At 45.6% G+C, this 18,444-nt stretch overlaps 1 protein-coding gene across 1 annotated transcript in view; it reads right to left on the bottom strand.

The window, feature by feature from the left end:
• Positions 1 to 261: 261 nt before the first annotated feature.
• Positions 262 to 18,444, bottom strand: part of Chd1l (chromodomain helicase DNA binding protein 1 like) — a 56,399-nt gene continuing 38,216 nt past the window's right edge. Inside the window, exons 16-23 of the mRNA XM_055603809.1 lie at positions 9,514 to 9,662; positions 8,697 to 8,860; positions 7,852 to 8,054; positions 6,846 to 6,944; positions 4,447 to 4,517; positions 3,043 to 3,157; positions 1,876 to 1,984; positions 262 to 604 (exon numbers count right to left, since the gene is read on the bottom strand). Of these exons, the coding sequence (XP_055459784.1) occupies positions 526 to 604; positions 1,876 to 1,984; positions 3,043 to 3,157; positions 4,447 to 4,517; positions 6,846 to 6,944; positions 7,852 to 8,054; positions 8,697 to 8,860; positions 9,514 to 9,662 (989 nt within the window). The 3' untranslated portion in view covers positions 262 to 525. The remainder of the gene's footprint in view (positions 605 to 1,875; positions 1,985 to 3,042; positions 3,158 to 4,446; positions 4,518 to 6,845; positions 6,945 to 7,851; positions 8,055 to 8,696; positions 8,861 to 9,513; positions 9,663 to 18,444) is intronic.

The raw sequence follows: 18,444 nt of genomic DNA, 5'->3' as shown, positions 1-18,444 counted from the left end.
TTCTTCAAGATCCCAATACTGAACAGTGAGAAGAAAGGACAGGGGGTCCCACTGGTGAGGACACACAGCCTGCCCTCCTCCTCTGCCCCAGGGTTCTCTTTGATAGCATGAGCTGGCTGAAGTGGCTTCTTTTCCCCAGGGCCTCCCTGCCTGGTCACCACTCAGTTCTCTCTAATCACAGCGTCAGTCCCTCCTTCTGTAAATCAGTGTTGTGGACAGCAAGGAAACTAGATTCAGGGGGGAAAAGAAGCAACAAAACTATTAATGATAGCTAATTTATTATTATACAAACTTATGAAATCTGAAGCTTTCCCATATGTTCTGTGCATTCCTGTATTACAGGTACTGGATCTCAGTAACACTTCCAGGGGGAACAAAACTGGAATTCAGAAAAGATTATCCCAGCGATTCCAGAGTAGAGAACACAGCCCAAGACAGCCTTGTTTCCTGAAAACTAACAGTCGCCCTGGGGGCATGGATCCTGCTAACTGCTGGCTGAAAACTGGACCGGATGCTGGTTGGTTGCTAAGGAACCAGTGGCGCTGAGGAGGGGGATGCAGGCTGTGAATGGTGGGCAGCAGCCTTACTTCTAGGAAAATAGTATCTGCAGAGATGGTTAAGGATACCTTGTCACTTTTATCCACTTTTACCCAAACTACTCGGTTACTGCTCAGATAATCACTGCAAAACATTTTATGCCCCTCTTCATATCAGAAACTCTTCTACCATTACTAGAACTCGTGACTGTGGTTGATATGTGGTACTAAAATTCTTGACATCGCACAAGCACATAAAACGTGACTTCTTTACTAAGGCTTTATAGGGACATAAATGCTTTAGAGACCACACAGAGTGAGTTTCTTTATATAGAACCTGGAGGTTAATTATGCTGTTTCTAGCCATTTTGGACACAGTTTACAGTTCAAAAATGCTAGCCTACAGCGCCAGGTCTTGAGAAGAAAACATCAGTGTAGCGAAGGTAGATGGTGATTTAATGTTCACAGTGGATTTCACACTGCCTCTTAAGAGCCATCAGAAGAGGTAGGGACGCAGCTCAGTGAAAATGTGCTTTCCTAGCACGTGCAAGACCCTGGGTTCAGTTTCCAGCATTGTAACTAATACAAAACACAAAGAAGAATACAAAAAGGCTCTAAGACAAAAGTGTGCACTTATTCACGTTAACTTTAGTGAACGGAAGGAGGCTCTTAGAATCAGGCCTCCACTACAGACCCGAAAGACACTCGAGAGCAGTGACATAAAAAGATGTTATCCAGTGGCAGTTGTTCAATTAGCTCTCCCCTGATATGCTTTTATTGTGTATTTGTTTGTTTTTCAAGACAAAGAGTTTCTCTGTGTACCCCTGGAACTCTGTCAATCGTCTGGCTGTCCTCAAACTCAGAGAGCCTCCTGCCTTTGCCTACTGAGTGCTGGGATTAAAGGCATGTGCCCCCACACCCAGCTACTATACATCCTTTTTTAATGAAACACAATTTCCTTACTAAAATGACCTTTGTGAGTGTGCTGCATGTGTGGAGGTCAGAAGACAACTCGAGGGAGTCAGTTCTCTCCTTCTCTCCACCATGCGGATGCTGGGGACCGAGCTCAGACCATCAGGGTTCACACTGAGCACCTGTATCTTCTGAGCCTCATCTTCATCTATTTCTAGGCATCCAGGAATGTGTGGGTATATTTATTTTCCTGGGTGTGTACTCTAGATTATACGAGGTAGAAAGCACCTCTTTGTTACATCTCATTGAAGAAGGACAGAGAGAAAGACAAGACAGAAGACTTAGCCTTGGATTAAAGAGCAGAATCAGAAAATACAGCACAACTGTCCTCTTTGGTCGAAGTACAATTCGGACTTCAAAAGGATACATGTAAGTTGGGATGCCTCTTGCAGCCAAATATTTCCGAATAAGCCTTTCAGTACCATACCAGTTAAAACCGTTTGTAGCATGTCCAATGCGTGGAAGATGAACACTTGCTATTGAAAAGAAAAGAATATGATAATCAGTAAAATAAATACACAGGAGACAATAGTTGCTGAAGGTCTCATGCAAAGTATACCATTACAATTTCAAAAATATTCTAGGGAGGACATGGAAGAGGGGAAAAGTATGTTTTTCTGTTGAACACAAAATCCCACAGGTTCTAGAAGTAAGTAGGTATGATGGCTACAGATTGTGACTGATTGGTGAATCAAATTAAAGCCAGCATACATTCTCCCTTCGGTCAAGAAAATCCCCAAACACTGAGAGACACTAGGCTGGGACAGACTAAACTTTCAGAAAAGAACGGTCAGTTATGATGTGCGACAGGTGAGGTAGCTAAGGACGGCTTCCAAATCATGAGAACAATGCCCGCTGGATGGCATGGCCCACAGGGGAAAAAGACTATGTAAATACAAAGTGATATGGTGAGACCTCTGGTATAGTGAAATAATTATGTTTTTTTTAAAAAAAAAAACAACAACACAGAAATATTATAAGAATATGTTTTTGTTTTAGTCCTAGAGGTAGGATATGGGGCTACTTCAGATTGACCAAGGCAGCTAACTATGATTCGCCTTGTGCTCTGTCAGGGGCATGATTTTGCCAGTTGAGGACAGTTTACATTTGGAATTCTGGGGATCCTTCAGAGGCTATATTGATGCCAGAGCCCCAAGAGGCGGGGCGGCTGCTGCTCTTCCTGCTGCTGCTTTTGCTGTTTGTTGGATTGCTGGCTGCGGATATCCTTCTGATGATGACAGGACTAGCCCCAAGGAACTTTACGCCCCTAACCAGCAGGAAGTAGTCTAAAGAGATCTATGTCTCCTTCCCCCCTCCAATCTATCCTTCTTTCTCTCCTACCTAGTATTGGGGGATTGGGGTGGTGTAGGAAGGTAGGAAAAAGAACCCGAAAAAGCAGCCAAAAGCTGCTACACTCTGGCTTGCTTTTACCATGCAAATCGAGAGGTGTCTTGACATTTCTTATCTCCCTTCAAAAGTCACAGCACTTGTCTGGACAGAAGCTCCTCTCATCCTGAGCAGAGGGGAGACTTACCTTTCTTTTTCTTTGCTGCTGAAAATATCTTCTTCAGGCCCTCTTCTAGGGCTGCCATCTTAATGCCAGACAGGACATTGGTGCGATCGCGGTGTTGAGCCACAATCAAGGCCAACTAGAAAGAATAAACCATTCAACAGCTGAAATGGCATGAGGAGGGTCACACTGTCAGCAAGTGAGCTGGCCACATGGACGCGGACTGTTACGGACCAGGGCTGAGCTCTATCCCTGCTGGCCGCTGCTTGGACAACAGTATCCTACATTATACAACATGACTGCTCCCATTTATTTCGTGATAACTCATACAGGCTTTTCTTCCTCATTTTAAGATGGGTTCAAGCCAGAGACCAAAATATGGACCCTCATAAGTGCTCTCCAGGGAAAAGAGAACCGTTGGACTCTCAGATGGTGTTTGGTCAGGACTTCTGTATTTTGGCTCTCTAACTGGTGCTCATCAGTTCCACACTCCCAGGACGAGAGTCACTCCACCTCCGACCCTGAAGGGAACTGACAGATACTGTTGTCCCCCTCTGCCCGCTTTGTGCAGTGTTGTAGAAATTACTGAGTGAAGAAACAGAAAATGCTTTGCCTATAGCCACACAGGTGTTTTGAGTGTGAGCCTCACTTTCTAACTCTTTTTCTAAGTCAGCAACCATCTGATTCAAAATTCATGCATTCGGGCTTCAGAGACAGTCAGGTGGATGTGGTGAAAAAACAAAACTCACTCACAGATACTCCAAATGACAAGCAAGCAGGAGAAGCTTATGATGCAGAGCACAGGAGGTGGGGGTTGCTTCCTGTCTTCTGTCAGCCAGTAAGTGTAATCTTCACACAAAGTTTTGTATAAACAAAAACGATGAGCCCTGAGAATCTTGCATCATACTTCCTCACTCTACTCGGGAAAAGCTATTTGAGCATAGTCTATGAGCCAGCCACTGTGTGGCGTACCAATGATAAAAGAAACAGAAGGGGCCCACTGCCAAGCCTATGGCCCGAGCTTGATCCCAGAAATGCGCATGGTGGAAAGAGAATGGACGTCTGCAAGGTGTCCTCTACACAGACACACATGTGCCCAGGTAAGTACACATACACATGTGTACACACACACACACACACACACACACACGAGGAAGCTAGGACACAATGAGAAGATGGCTGCTCATGTAAAAGCTGGTAGGAGCCCCGTGGGCTCGTGCTGTCTCCAACACTCGATCCTCAGCGTGTTTCTAAGCTTGAAGCTACCCAGTCTCTGGCACAAATGTGCCAGTCCTCACAGCCCACTCTTCTACCACAGAGGCTGGGCAGTAAGCACGAGTGGGTTGGACAGGAGATGTTTCAAGAGTAGCTGATATGAGCCAGGATTTAATCATGGTATGAGACAGTTTTTTTTTTTTTTAAACTTACCAAATCTTGCCCTTTGTCTCGTGACTCTTTATCATCAATAGGAAATAAAAGGACATCGCCCAAACTCAAGTCTGAGGTTTGAAAGGGAGACAGAAAAAGAACATTAAGCTCACTGAAGACCTATTCTGAATCTTCCTTAAGTGTTTGTTATTTTCTTGCTTTTTGAAATATGATCTCGCTCTGTAGCCTGCAGCAATCCCCCTGCCTTAACCTCCCCAGTGCCAGGACTGTAGGCAAGGGCCACTATGGTTTGCACCAATTAAGATTTTGCGTTCCACCTCCCTCTGGATTTTTGCCTGGCCCTTTCCTGTCTCCTGACCTGTCATCACCTTAGGCAGATACACAGCTGCTTCCTCCTCCTCCACTTTCATGCTCTCCAAACTCAGTGGTCCTACATTATCAATCAGGTACCCTCGGGGGCCATAGCAGTGATTCCAAAGGGCAGAGGAATAAGGTGGGTGAGTTCTGGGCTTGCCATTCCTAAGGATTCTCCTGTTTGTCTTAAATCACTAGGACACTGCACTCTACCATTTATATCTGTGTATTTCCCTATCATCCAAATCAAATCAAGCTGATGCTCTAGACAAATGGGCCAATTTAAATTTAGTTCTGGGTTTTATAGACCCAGTTTGAATTTTCTGGTCAAACAAAAATGATAAATATCCCGCTTAAAATGTCTAATCTTTAAGTCATTCTAAAACACCAGTAGCTGTGCTAGACCATTCTTCCAATCAGATTCCCCAAATAAGCCGACAACCTGGGAATGGTCTCTCTGATTTGGTTATACTTCCTTTTAAAATGTAACTTTCCTTTCCCCTCTGGATAGCAGCTGTGCCCTGGGCTGCATCACTGCCTAGACCCTTCTGACATCAGGTGCCGGGGATGGTTGAGTGTGGTAAGGGTACAGAAAAGAATGGGACAATGTTTGCATTCTACTGCTCCCTCTCGCCAACAGGAATTCTGCTCCTATTTCCAGACCCAAGGTAATGTTCTCAGCCTCCTCAGCCTTCTCCGGTAGCTCCAGCCCAGGCTCATCTACTCTGCTGGGTCCTATTTCAATCCTGGGACAGTCCATCTCTAGTTCCATTGACCGTTACACTGTAAGTCTGTGCGGCCACATTTGAGACTGCACACTCCTCCAAATGTGCCAAGGTAATACGGCCACTGACGGGGTGAAATCCAGTGGCTACTCCCAATTCTACTCTCACTTCAGTATCTATCGGGGACCTCTTTGCCTTCTTCTTTTCTGTGTAAGCTCGGTACCTGTAATCTAGAAATCCAAAATTCAAAATGTGCCAAAATCTGAGTCTTGAACTCAGATTCTCTCTCATATCACACCAAAGTAGGAAGTTGTCCACCTGAACTCATGTGACCGGTGTCATGTTGCTTACATATGTATGTGAAATAAAGACAAATTTTGTATTTAGACTCGGACACAAACCCAGACTCGTAATGTGAATACAAATATTCCAAATTCTTTTTCTTAATCTGAAATTTGAAACACTCATGGTCCCAAGCATTTTTGGATAAGGTCTACTCAATGTTTATGTCAAAACACTACGTTCTAAGGTTTCCTCTTTTCCTCTTCCTGTTCCCTCTTCCTGCCTCAGGGACTAAGTGGATACCTTTCCCAGGCTCTGCCATCTGTGATCTCATTTCTCCCTCATGATTACAATCGTCTCCTCCATCCACAGCTCTCCTTCCACTCTGTCCTGGTTCTCTGCTTTTCCAACTGCCAGGTCACTATCCAGATCTAGGTCTGCTTACCCCTTCCCACCCTTCACGTGGGGCAGAAGCATGAGTTACACCCAGTCTCTAAGAACTCTGGAAGGCATCTGTTCCTCCCACCAGGGCTGTTCTCTCCTCAGCTACCTCAGGAAAGAACAAGAAAGCCTTCACTCCTCGCCAGGCTGTGACTGCGAAAAAGCAGGTGCCTTTTCCCAGTCCTGGTTCCGATGGTTAACGCTGTTCAGCAGATCTCCTGTCCTCACACAGCCTGACTTCTGCCTTCAGAGAGTGTGGTGGCCCTGGCTGTGGTGACCCACCTCTCCCTCGGCACCAAGCCTGAGCTGTTGTGAACTGCTTAAAAGTGTGGCTGATATCTGTCCACTATGGAGATGGTCAGTAGGGTGACAGGGACAGGATCTTCAGTTAGAACACTTGCATCTACCATCCCTATCACAGCCCCAGGCAGGGCGGGGAAAGTGTCAGCCACAAGCAATGGCTGAGAAACAGGTGCCGAGGGAGATCTGCCTCCAAATCACGCACGACAGGCACCTGACGGGAGAAGCCAGGCCTGGCTGCCTCTCTCCACCCTGCTGTGCTTCCTCACCACGCCATGCACGATTCTAAGTGCTCTCTCTCCTGTCCCAGTCTGGCCTTGACCCTCTCCTTCTTACCTTCCATCTTCCCAGCCAGCTCATATACTTTTCTTGGTTCGGCTGATCGCGCTTCCAGAGCTGTGAACAGGCCACCTCTGCCCCAGCGGCCAGAATCATCTGACAGGAGAGAGAACATTTCCGTCTAGTTCACAACTTAGGAAGCCAAAGGCACACAAAATAGGCTTGTGGGAGAATGACTTTTTAGATGAGGAAGCGTATCTAAACTCCTAGGAATCTCCTAAAAGGTATACCTGGCCATTGTGCCAGGAAGGTTCAAGGTGGGAATCTTCAAAAATGAAGTGTTCTGAAAGAGAGGCTCCGGTGTGTCCGTAACTGCTGGAGGCAGGAGTATGGACGTAACGCAGGGGGCACTGATAAGCCCGCAGTGCGCACTCCCACACACAGTGAGGAGGAGAAGCAGGACTCAGTTCAAGCTGGTACCGGCACAGCTGGTTAAACCGTGCATTTATACCTGTTTATTCTACACGTATCGGCTCAAGTCAAACAAATAAATATATGTTATTGTGTCAGGTGACAAAATTCGTGACAAAGGAGAACAGGATAGCACAAGATAGAACCTAACGGTGGGAACTGCTTCCCATACGGCCAGGGAACACCACTCCGAGAAGCGGACGTTGTGAAGTGCTCAGTGTGGAGCGAGGATTCTGGGTGAAGGAGGTTAGAATGTGACGGTCACAGGAGGGACACACTTGGGGCGAGTTTTGCTTTTCCTCACAGGATGTGTTTGTTTTCCAAATGCCACCTCACTTCGCCCTCTTAAATACACTGCACGGAGGATACAGTGGCTACCAGTAGCCCATTTGTAGAAGACAGGTGGGGCCCAAGGAGGGTGGGAAACAACAGCAGGGAAAGGAGTCAAGCCTCACTGCTCAACGCCACGCCCCTGGACCAGACGATGCAACACTGGCACTGTCACCTTTAGGAGACATTTCACCTTATCCTTCTAGCTTCTTGGCATCATAAAGACAAGGCGCTCTCGGGGTCACAGCCCACTTTCTCGTACCTACACAGTGCACAATGACAGCATCCTCTTCGCCAGCCTGGGGGTGGGTGACATCACCGCTCACGTACTTGATGGAAGCTGGGTCTAGATCTTCATAATCCAGCTCGTCAGGAGTCTCATATCCGTCCTCACGGTCCTCGGGCTCGCTGTCCTCCGAGGGCAGGCAGGAGGACCGGTAACCGTTGGACTCCCACCAGGCCATCCTTCAGCACAGCAGAGAGAGAGGAATTAGTGAGCCCGCAGTCATGCACTCACAGGTGGTAAGAGGTGGAACTGGGATTAGGACCTCTCCTGCCTGAAGTTGTCTCCCCACATGTAAAGGAGCAAGGTTTACTGACTAGCCTAGCTGCCTCCCTGCCACACTTACAAAGAGCCACCAAATGTCTCAGAGCCTGGCAACCTGAGCTCAATCCCAGGACCCCACGTGGTGAAGGAAGAGAAGGGGCTCCTGCAAGCTGTCCTCTGACCTCCTGCTGTGTGCTGTGGCTCATAAGTGCACACTCAAAAAACACATACAAAATAAAGAAACGGATTCTTGGGAGAGAAGGGGCTCCCGAAAGTTGCCCTCTGACCTCCCCGTATGTGCTCATGTGGGCACACGTGTGCACACACACACACTAAATGAACAGATAGATAGATGATCCTTGTTTGACAGAACGTAGCTTCACCCGCATTTAGTACTAAGGACTAAATGCAAAAGTTTGATCTCCAAAAATATACTCTGACTCCAGTAAAAACTGCCGGAGTGATCAAGGTTTTCTGGCTCTAAAGCCATGTCAGCACTGGGCTCACTCTACAAGCCCCACAGTGACAGTGACCCCCAACTGGTATTAAGGCACACAGACTTCTTCCTGTGTGCAGCCTCCTCCTTTTCCTTCTTCTTCTCCTCCATTAGTCTCTTTCTCTTGGCTGCTGCTTCCTGTCTTTTCTTCTGTCTGTCCTCCAGCTCTTCGGGGCTCAGGATCTTCTTCCTTTTGGTGGGCCCTTCTGCAAGGCCTGGGACAAGAACCTTAGAGAGATGAAGACCCACGGTCAGGAAGATCAGGGTTGGCCTGCTCCTCTGCAAGTCCCATCTGGGGCACTCTGTAGGGGAGCAACAGAAGCACCACATCTCCACCCAGCCTGCATGCTGGGCACTGCTGGCGAGGCACCCTAATTTACTGGGTCACGTGATACCTCACAGGCACCGTGGCCACTGGGCACTGAGTCAGCCGAGGCACTGCTGACCTTGGTAGAGGCGGTCTCAATTACTTCACGAGGAACCCCATACTTCCAGATAACTTTTCTTTCTTGATTGAAATCATCGCTTGCATGAAGCCATTTTAGAGTGACTCTTTCTACAAATACATTGTAGGATTCCACCTGAACCAGACAGTTTCAGCAGCCTTGTTACTTAATGACAGCTCCAGAGAGCATACCTGAAGGGCCAGGCACTGGAACACTGCATGTCCTTTGATGACAGCTAGCCTACTAATTAATTTATGACTTAGGGTCATGGATGCCAATAGCAGGCATAGTATCTTCTTGTAACAATGTGGCCCCTATGGGAGCTAAGGGGTGGCTTAGAGGACCGGAACAAAGTGACCCTAGCATTATTCTTTGCTTTCTTAGGCTAACAGTTTGGAAGAACTTATGGTTTTATAGAAACGTAATGGCTCTTACGCTGCCTTTATTTCGGAGGGACCGGCCTCCATGACTCGTTTTGTCTAGAAGAGTTTTCTGAAGATTCACCAGCTGTTCAAATGACTTTCTGTCTTCCTTACTGGGCTCCTTAGAATAGTCTCTACCTTCAAATAAGTACATATGGTTCTCTAAGAACACAAAACCAGAGAAAGGGATGTCAGGCACCGAGAAATGGATTAATACTCTTCAAAAGCAGCTACGAGAGAAAACAAGAAAATGGCCCGTATTTTTAAAATGAGACAATGACCACAACACTTCATTTCCTGTCCTGAACACCTTTGGGTCCTACATAGGAATCCTGTACACTCTTTTCAGAGGAAAAGCACGGTTCATGAGCCCGTTGGTATTGGTCCATCCTTGATGACCAAGGACTGGGGAATCCCTTCACCATGCTGAATTTCCCATTCTGCTCCTCAGTACTAATCTCACTGGCATGAAGATTTCCCAGTAAATCTCCAGTTTTTAATGTCAAGTACACATTTAATTCTCAGCCCACTCCCAATAATATTAAAGAAATAAATGGCATGTCATTTGAGAAAACAAGGCATCGCAGAAATAAATAATCCCTGTGTTTACAGCCCTGAAGCTCTCATGCTGCACCTTCCTGCCTTGCATCTGCACGAGGGTTAACAGAGGCTTGCACAGGGATGGAGGAGCACCCCCTATCCCCCCAGTTCCCAAAGCCGAACAGGGACTTTCCGATTCTGGGGCCAGGGTGCTTTATTCAGTAGATGGCTATACACGGAACACATTCTTGAATGGCACTCACTCGTTCTGTGAGATCACTGTTTTGTTTTTTTAAGATTTTATTTTTAATTATGTGTATCCACATGTGTGCAGGTCTGTACACATGAGTATTGTGGGTGCAAGAAGAGGGTGTCAAAGCCCCTGGAGCTGAAGCTACAGACAGCTGTGAGTTACCCAACACAGGTGGTGGAAACTGAACTCTGAGTCTTCTAAAAAAGCGACGAGTGCTCTTAACTCTGATTTCTGTAACTGTGTGAAAGGATAAAACACGAGTGTGGGGCTGATTCACAGATAAAGACAACGGCTTAGTGAAAATGGGTGGACACCCAGGATCAGGAATCAAATGAGGATTGTCCAGGATCAGCAACCACAACAGGTGAGAATGACCAGAACCTGACATGCACTTACAGCACATGTTACCAAATAATGTATTTTCAGAGCATTGGGAAGTAAGCTCTATGTGTGTTTTCCCTGGAGAGTACAAAAGCAAAACATTTTCATTCCCAAGAGATCAATTGCTTCACACTCGTACCAAACTCTAACCAGCTGTAATTCTAATTGGCATTTGCTAATTAAATCAGCAGGAGGTTTTCAATGAGATGCTCTATCAACAAGTGGAAAAGAAAATAAAGATCTGAGAAGTGTCAAAACACAATCAACATATGTAGCTACATACACCATGAAAGTCTAACTTCTAACATAAATGTGCCTTTTAAAAACCCTGGCATTTATGATAAACCAGCCATGTCTGGGATTTTCTACTGGAGCTGCTTTAATGACTGGTCTTTCATATCCACTGACGCAGTTTTTAAATCATGCACCCTCACGCTGCAGCCATGAGGAGGCTGGAACCACACTCCAGGCCAGCAGCTCTCAACCTGGGCCTCGACCCCTTTTCGAGTTGAGTGACCCTTTCACAGGGGTTGCATATCAGTTATCCTGAATTATCAGACATTTACATTACAGTTCACGACAGTAACAAAATTTGAAGCTATGAAGTCGCAACGAAACTAATATTATAGTTGGGGGCTACCACAACACAAGGAACTGTATTAAAGGATCGCAGCGTTAGGAAGGTGGAGAACCACTGGCCTAGACCCTCACATGTGCCCTCCCAGTTGAGCCACCTACAGCAAAGGGAGCCTAGCCCATTCATCAAACACAAGCTGCTAAATGGTAATGCTATGGGAGATACCCCCCACGCCGCGCTGGCAGTTGGCCTGTCTAAAACTGTAATTTTTTTAGCAGTCAGATTTGACTTAGAAGTGTAATGATCTTTCTGAAAACACTGCAATTTTATTTTGTTCTGGCAAATGTTGAAAAAAAAAAAAGGCTGAAATTAATCTAAGTGAGTGAAGAAATGGATGTAAGCTTTGGTATTTAAGGTAATCAAATGTAACTTAAAAATATGGCCACATGCATCTATTTCTCCCTCCACCTGAAACTTCTAAATGACACTAACGGGATTTTAAGAAAGATGTATGAGGCAAGGGTAAACGGAAAAGTTCAGTCAGTACTCTCTGGAGAATGTAAAGTGGCTGGAGGGAACAACAGGAAGGCATGAGCCATGGAAGCGGAACAGGGTGCCCAGCCAAGGTTAACCATGGCAACAGACCTTCTACATCCCCCAAACACCGAGGATTCACAAGTTCAGAGTGTCACAGGTGGGGCCTAAGAGAATAACCACACTGGGAACACACAACCGCTGGCACACCCTTTTCAGCTTAAACTGATGTGTTTATTTCAACGCCTTGCTCTTCCATGGATGGCATTAGAGAATTTGTCTCTGCCACTGGCCAGTTAAAGACCTCAAAAATGAGTATGCAGGGAGGCTTGCTCCCTCAGTGCCAAGTCTGGCTCACCAAGCAGGATGCTGGAGGGAGCTCCCGGGAGTCTCCACCCACTCACAGCTGAGTTGCCTGTTAGCCTCCGGTCACTTTAGCAGTACGATGACCAGACTGCCGGAGGACCAGGGCATTTCTAGGAAACTACCAACAAGAGCAAAAGATTCCAGACAAAATTAAGGGGGGGGGAGAGAAAGAAAAGGAATTGGAAGGGAAAGAAGCAATGCAGTAGGCAGAGAATCTTTAAAATATATATATACACGTAATAAATGTCCTTCCTGTGATATACACTCTACACCTGTACAAAATGTTCTCCAAGAAAAATCAGGAGTCGGGCGTGATAGTGCACGCCTTTAATTCCAGCGCTACAGAGGCAGAGGCAGGAGTATCTCCTCGAGTTCAAGGCCAGCCTGCTCTACAGTGTGTCCAAGCCTGCCAGGGCTTTTACACAGAGAAACCCTCTATCAAAAGAAAAAAAGAGAGAAGAGGAAGAGAAAGCATCGGAAGCAGCAGCAGCAGCAGCGGCAGCATCCTCATTATCATGGACAGAATTATACCCTTGAAATGACAGCAGGATACAATTAACACAGAGAACATCTTGAAGAATCTGAATGGGATGCTATCGGGAGCAATGCCAGCCACACTGAAGAGGCAAGCAATCAGCAGGACTCTAGCAGTATCGGAGGTAGTGGGGACGTGCTGAGACCTGGGGCACCAGAGCAAAGACCATTAAGGAAAATTAAGAGCCTAGAAAGTAGCTGTAGCCAGACCTTTAGAAGGCACTGAGCTCTGTGCGCTTGTGTTGGGGATGTGGGAGTAACTTTCCCCTCCTCCCCATGTTACAGCGAAGGGAAAGAAAAAGCAAGCGAGGGCAAACAAGCTTCTGGAGAAACAAAAGGGGATGACAAGAGCAGGTGTCCCGCCCAGCCTACCTGCCACCCCAGGACCAACCATTCTATAAGAGCCCAGTCCTCAGCTGGAAGGCAGGCCTGAGGTACACACTGACTTCCTGTCGTTGCTGTTACAGGAAAGCAATCACTGACAACAGCCATGAGACATGGGGAGCATTTTTCACACGGAAACACTCCAGAGGGCTAGGACATAGCTCAGCTGGCAGAGCACTGGCCCAGCACGCACAAAGCCCTGGATCTGATCTCCAGCACCCCGCAAACCAGCATGATGGTGTAGGCCTGTAACCTCAGCACTGGAGGTGGCTGTGGGAGGATCAGAATTTCCAAGCTAAGGATCCTGAACTTCAGTGGTGAGTTTGAGGGCAGCCTGGGGTACCCAAGACCCCAAACAAGCAAATGAACAAACACTTCAAATCCAAAAATTCAGAACATTGAATTCGGGGGCGGGGGGGGGACGGGGGAGGAAGCAGAAAACCATCTACACACGTTTCAGGCACACAGTCTGCACTGTTGCTCAGCTTATGCTGGAGGTCAAAGGTAAACCATTCAGGGCTGAGTGGTGGCTCGGCACTCAAAAACTCCTGTTTGTGCAGAGGACCTGTGTTGGTTCCCAGCATCCACACGACAGCTAACAACTGCCCATAACCCCAGTTCCAGGGGCTCCTGTGAGCTCCCCAGGCACTGCATGCATGTGGGACACAGACATCCACGCAGGCAAGATACTCCCGTAAATAAAAATAAAAGATCTTAAAAAAAAAATGAAGAAGTCAGACAATCAGTTTGAAGTAAGACGGGCAGATTAGAGGCTGCCTCTGTGTGACGACAGTCCCAGAAAGAGGGAAAGACTTTTTCCCAGAGACAGAACTAGAGGAGGAGCTTTGGAAATTCGGGAACGAGGTCTGCCTTCCAGGAAAGAGTGGAGAGAAGAAAATCAAACGGAAGAGGAGCAGAGCCACAGCAGCCTCGCGGGGTGGGAAGACAGGAGCGGGGAAGGGCAGAGCCTCTTGAGAAAGGTGAGCTAGCTGACCCTTTGGACAAGCCCCCGGTTCTCACAAGCCTGGAATTCAGGCTTTGGAGAGACAGTGATTCCTCCAGTCACAGGTCAGCCTCAGAAAGTCCATTATGTCATACTGTGTGACTTGGAAGGCAGCAACATATTAAAAAAAAAAAAAAAAAAGGCATTACTCCCCAGGTCTGAGGTCAACGGCCATGCACAGGTGGGAGAGCGTCAGTTTGGCTTCCCACAACCCACGGGAGGGTTGTGAGGCAGTTGTGGGAAGCAGGAGGGTCAGGGACTGACAAGCAGGCGTGTAGATGGCAGGAGGCTGGATCAACCTGGGGAGTGCAGAGGCACAGACAGCCCTGCCCTGTGGATCTCATCAGCTGAAATTGCTCTGGATTCTGGCAGCTCTGAGCCCAGCTGTCTAATCAAACTCTGAAGCTATTAGTAATTTACCACTGTGTGGCCCAAGAAATCGGAGCACAGAAACAAGAAACACGAACAAGGCAACAAGACTCTGCCAATGATCACGACTCAGCTACTGAACTCAAAGTTACTAAGCCAAGAAAAATGCCAAAGACTGCAAAGGTTTCTGGGAAAGATGATGAATGACTTGAGACAGGCTGCAAACAAATAGATGAATTCAGAATCTGAAGGAAAGTCAGCAAAGTAGAGGAAGGTTTCAAAATGGACAAGAAAAGCAGCAATATGGATAAAAAAAATTGAGAAAAGAGATTTTTGAAGAAGAAAAAAGAAAACAGAAATGCTGAAAATTGAAAATTCGGTGAATCAAATAAAGCCACAGCGGGAAGAATCGCCCAAATACTCAACTAATCAAGAAGAATATCAACAATAGCAGACAGGGTCAACAAACACTGCACCTGAAGGCTGGAAGGAGAGATGGCTCGGGGGTCAAAAGCATTTGCTGTTCTTCCAGAAGACCCAGATTTGATCCCTGGGTCACAACCATCAGTAATTCCAGTCCCAGGGGATCCTATGTCCTTTTCTGGCCTCCACAGGCATGTGGTACCCAGAAACCCAAACACATAAAATAAAAATAAACAAATCTTTAAAAAGAAGTAATACAGGGGTGGGATCCAAGATGGCGGCGGTGAGAGGACACTGTCTTGGACAAGCAGGATAGCAGTTACTGCACAGCAGCCAACAGACCAAACTCTGGGCCCTAAAACACCATCGATTGTGTTTCCCAGGTGAGAGGAAGCCTCATGGTTTGGGAAGCAATCAGGTCAGTTCTCAGGTCCCCCAGCTAAACCCAGGAAGAGTTCCCAGATCCCAGCAGGCGTTCAGTTGCCAGGCCAGAGCCACATGCCTGCCTGCTCTGATCATCATCCCAGACTGAACTGTGGGCCCCACAACACCAGAGGCTGGGTTTTCCAGTCGAGAGAAAACCCCATGGTGATGGAAGCAATCGGGACCAACCTCAGGTCATCCAGATAATCCCTGGAAAAGGTCCTGGGCTCTGGCAGGCACTTAGCTGCCAGCCCAGAGACCTGGCTACGCACTCAACTCACTGTCCCAGGCAGAACTTTGGGCCTCAGGACACCAGAGACTGGGTTTTCCTGTCAGGAGGAAACCCCATGGTGAGGGAAACATCAGGTCCAACCTCAGGGCATCCAGCCAAACCTCCCTCGCCAAAAAATAATAGTTCTCAGGAAAAGTTACTGGGCTCCTGCAGGCACCCATTTGCCAGCAATGAACCACTCACCATCCCAGACTGAACTGCGGACCCCAAAACACCATAGACTGGGTCTTCCTGTCAGGAGGAAACCCCATAGTGAGGGAAATATCAAGTCCAACCTCAGGACACCCAGCTCCGGAAAAGTTTCTGGGTTCCCACAGACTGCAGGCTCTAGCAGGAAACAAAATACGTAAAGAAATAGAGGAAGATAAAGTGAAACAGATTATGGCCATCCATAAAGATATTCAGGAAGATGCAGCCAAACAGTTTGTGGCCTTCAGAGAGAAAATAATTAAATCATGAAAGAAATAAAAGAAACAGAGGAATGTTCAAACAAACAAGTGAAGGAATTGAAGGAAAAGCAGGAAAATACAGTTAGCCAGGTGAAGGAAATCAACAAAACAGTTCAAGATCTGAAGACAGAATTAGAAAAACTAAAGAAAATACAAATGGAGGTAATGTAGAGGTAGAACTTAGGGAAGAAAACAGGAACTACAGAGGTAAGCATAACCAACAGACTATAGGAGATGGAAGAAAAAAAATCTCAGGTGTGGAAGATACAGTGGAAGAAATTGATGTATCAGTCAAAGAAAATGTTAAATCTAAAAACTTCCTGACATAAACCATCCAAGAAATCCAAGACAAAGTGAAAAGACAAAACCTAAGAATAATAGGAATAGAGGAAAAAGAAAATTCCCATCTCCAAGACCCAGAAAATATTTTCAACAAAATCATAGAAGAAAATTTCCCCAATTTAAAGGAGAGGCCTTTAAGCATACAATAGGCCCACAGAACACCTAATAAATTAGACCAGGAAATAAAGTCCTACCACCATATAATCATTAAGACAGTAAGTATACAGACCAAAGAAAAAATACTAAAAGCTGCAAGAGAAAACCGCCAAGTAACATATAATGGCAAACCCATCAGGATCACACCTGACTTCTCAACAGAGACTATGAAAGCCAGGAGGGCCTGGACGAATATCGTGCAGACCCTAAGATATCATATAGTAGCCTGTCATCCCAGGCTACTATACCCTGCAAAACTCTCAATCATCATAAATGGAGAAAACAGATATTCAATGACAAAAAAAAAAAAAAAAACCAAATTTAAACAACACCTACCTACAAATCCAGCCTTACAGAAAAATACTAGAAGGAAAAATACAACCCAAGAAAGCTAACTACAGACTGGAAAAGGCTCTTCGCCAATCCTATATCTGACAGAGGGCTAATATCCAGAATATAAAAAGAACTCAAGAAGTTAAACAGAAACAAATCAAGTAATCCAATTTAAAAAATGGGGTACAGAGTTAAACAGAGAATTCTCAATAGAGGAATATCCAATGGCAGAGAAACACTTAAATAAATGCTCAACGTCCTTAGTCATCAGGGAAATGCAAATCAAAACAACCCTGAGATTTCACCTTACACCCATCAGAATAGCTAAGATGAAAACCTCAAGTGACAACACTTGCTGGAGAGGATGTGGAGAGAGGGGAACGCTCTTCCATTGCTGGTGGGAATGTAAACTTGTATAACCACTTTGGAAATCAATTTGGTGCTTTCTCAGAAAATTAGGAATAGTGCTTCCTCGAGATCCAGCTATACCACTCCTAGGCATATATCGAAAACATGTTCAAGTATACAACGAAGACATTTGCTTAACCATATTCATAGCAGCTTAATTCATAATAGCCAAAATCTGGAAACAACCAGATGCCCCTTAACATGATGAATGGATACAGAAATTGTGGTGCATTTACACAAGGAATACTACTCAGCAATTAAAAACAAGGAAATCATGAAATTGGCAGGCAAATGGTAGGATCTAGAAAAGATCATCCTGAGTGAGGTATCCCAGAAGCAGAAAGATACACATGGTATATACTCACTTATAAGTGGATATTGGACATACAATATAGGATAATCATACTAAAATCTGTACACCTAAAGAAGCTAAGCAAGAAGGAGGATCCTGGTAAGATGCTCACTCTCATCTCCAGAGAGGTCATCCAACCTAAAATAACAACAAAGAGTTAAACTATTGAGTTAAACTATTCCCCTGAACAAATGGAATACTTCATCCAATAGGAACAGGATACAATCTTTCTCTGCGGCACAGGGCACAGTCTCTAAAACTGACACATAAGAGGCTACAAATCAAATCTCCCTGCTTGTTTGCTGTTGTTGAGACAAGGTCTTGTTAGGTAGCCCTGGCTGTCCTAGAGCTTGCCCAGGCTGAGTTATGGAGATCCATCCTGCTTCTGCCTCTTGAGTGCTGGGATTAACGACATGGGTAACCATATTATCGACATGGGTCAAATCTTACCAAATGTAAAAGAATAAAAGCAACTTCTTGTGTCTTATCAGATTACAGTATAACAAGACTGTAACTCAATAGCTAGAAAAATAATGGAGATACACAAATACATGGAAATTAGGAAAAGTAAAAAATCTAGCAAAGGAGGTGAAAGACTTCTATAGTGACAACATACAGACACCAAAGAACGAAATTCAAGAAACACTAGAAGATGGAGACCTCTTTTGCATGTGGCTTGGTGGAACTAATATTGTAAAAATGGCTACATTAACAATTAATGTATTCATTGCAAACCCCACCAAAATTCCAATGACATTTTTCACAGAACTAGCAAAATAAATAAATAAATAAATAAATAAATAAATAAATAAATAAATAAATAAA

Source organism: Psammomys obesus, unplaced genomic scaffold (genome assembly GCF_907164565.1).
Source record: "Psammomys obesus unplaced genomic scaffold, mPsaObe1.curated_primary_1811, whole genome shotgun sequence".
Taxonomy (NCBI): Eukaryota; Metazoa; Chordata; class Mammalia; order Rodentia; family Muridae; genus Psammomys; species Psammomys obesus.
The sequence above is the reverse complement of the archived record's forward strand: the minus strand, read 5'-3'. Positions and strand labels throughout refer to the sequence as shown.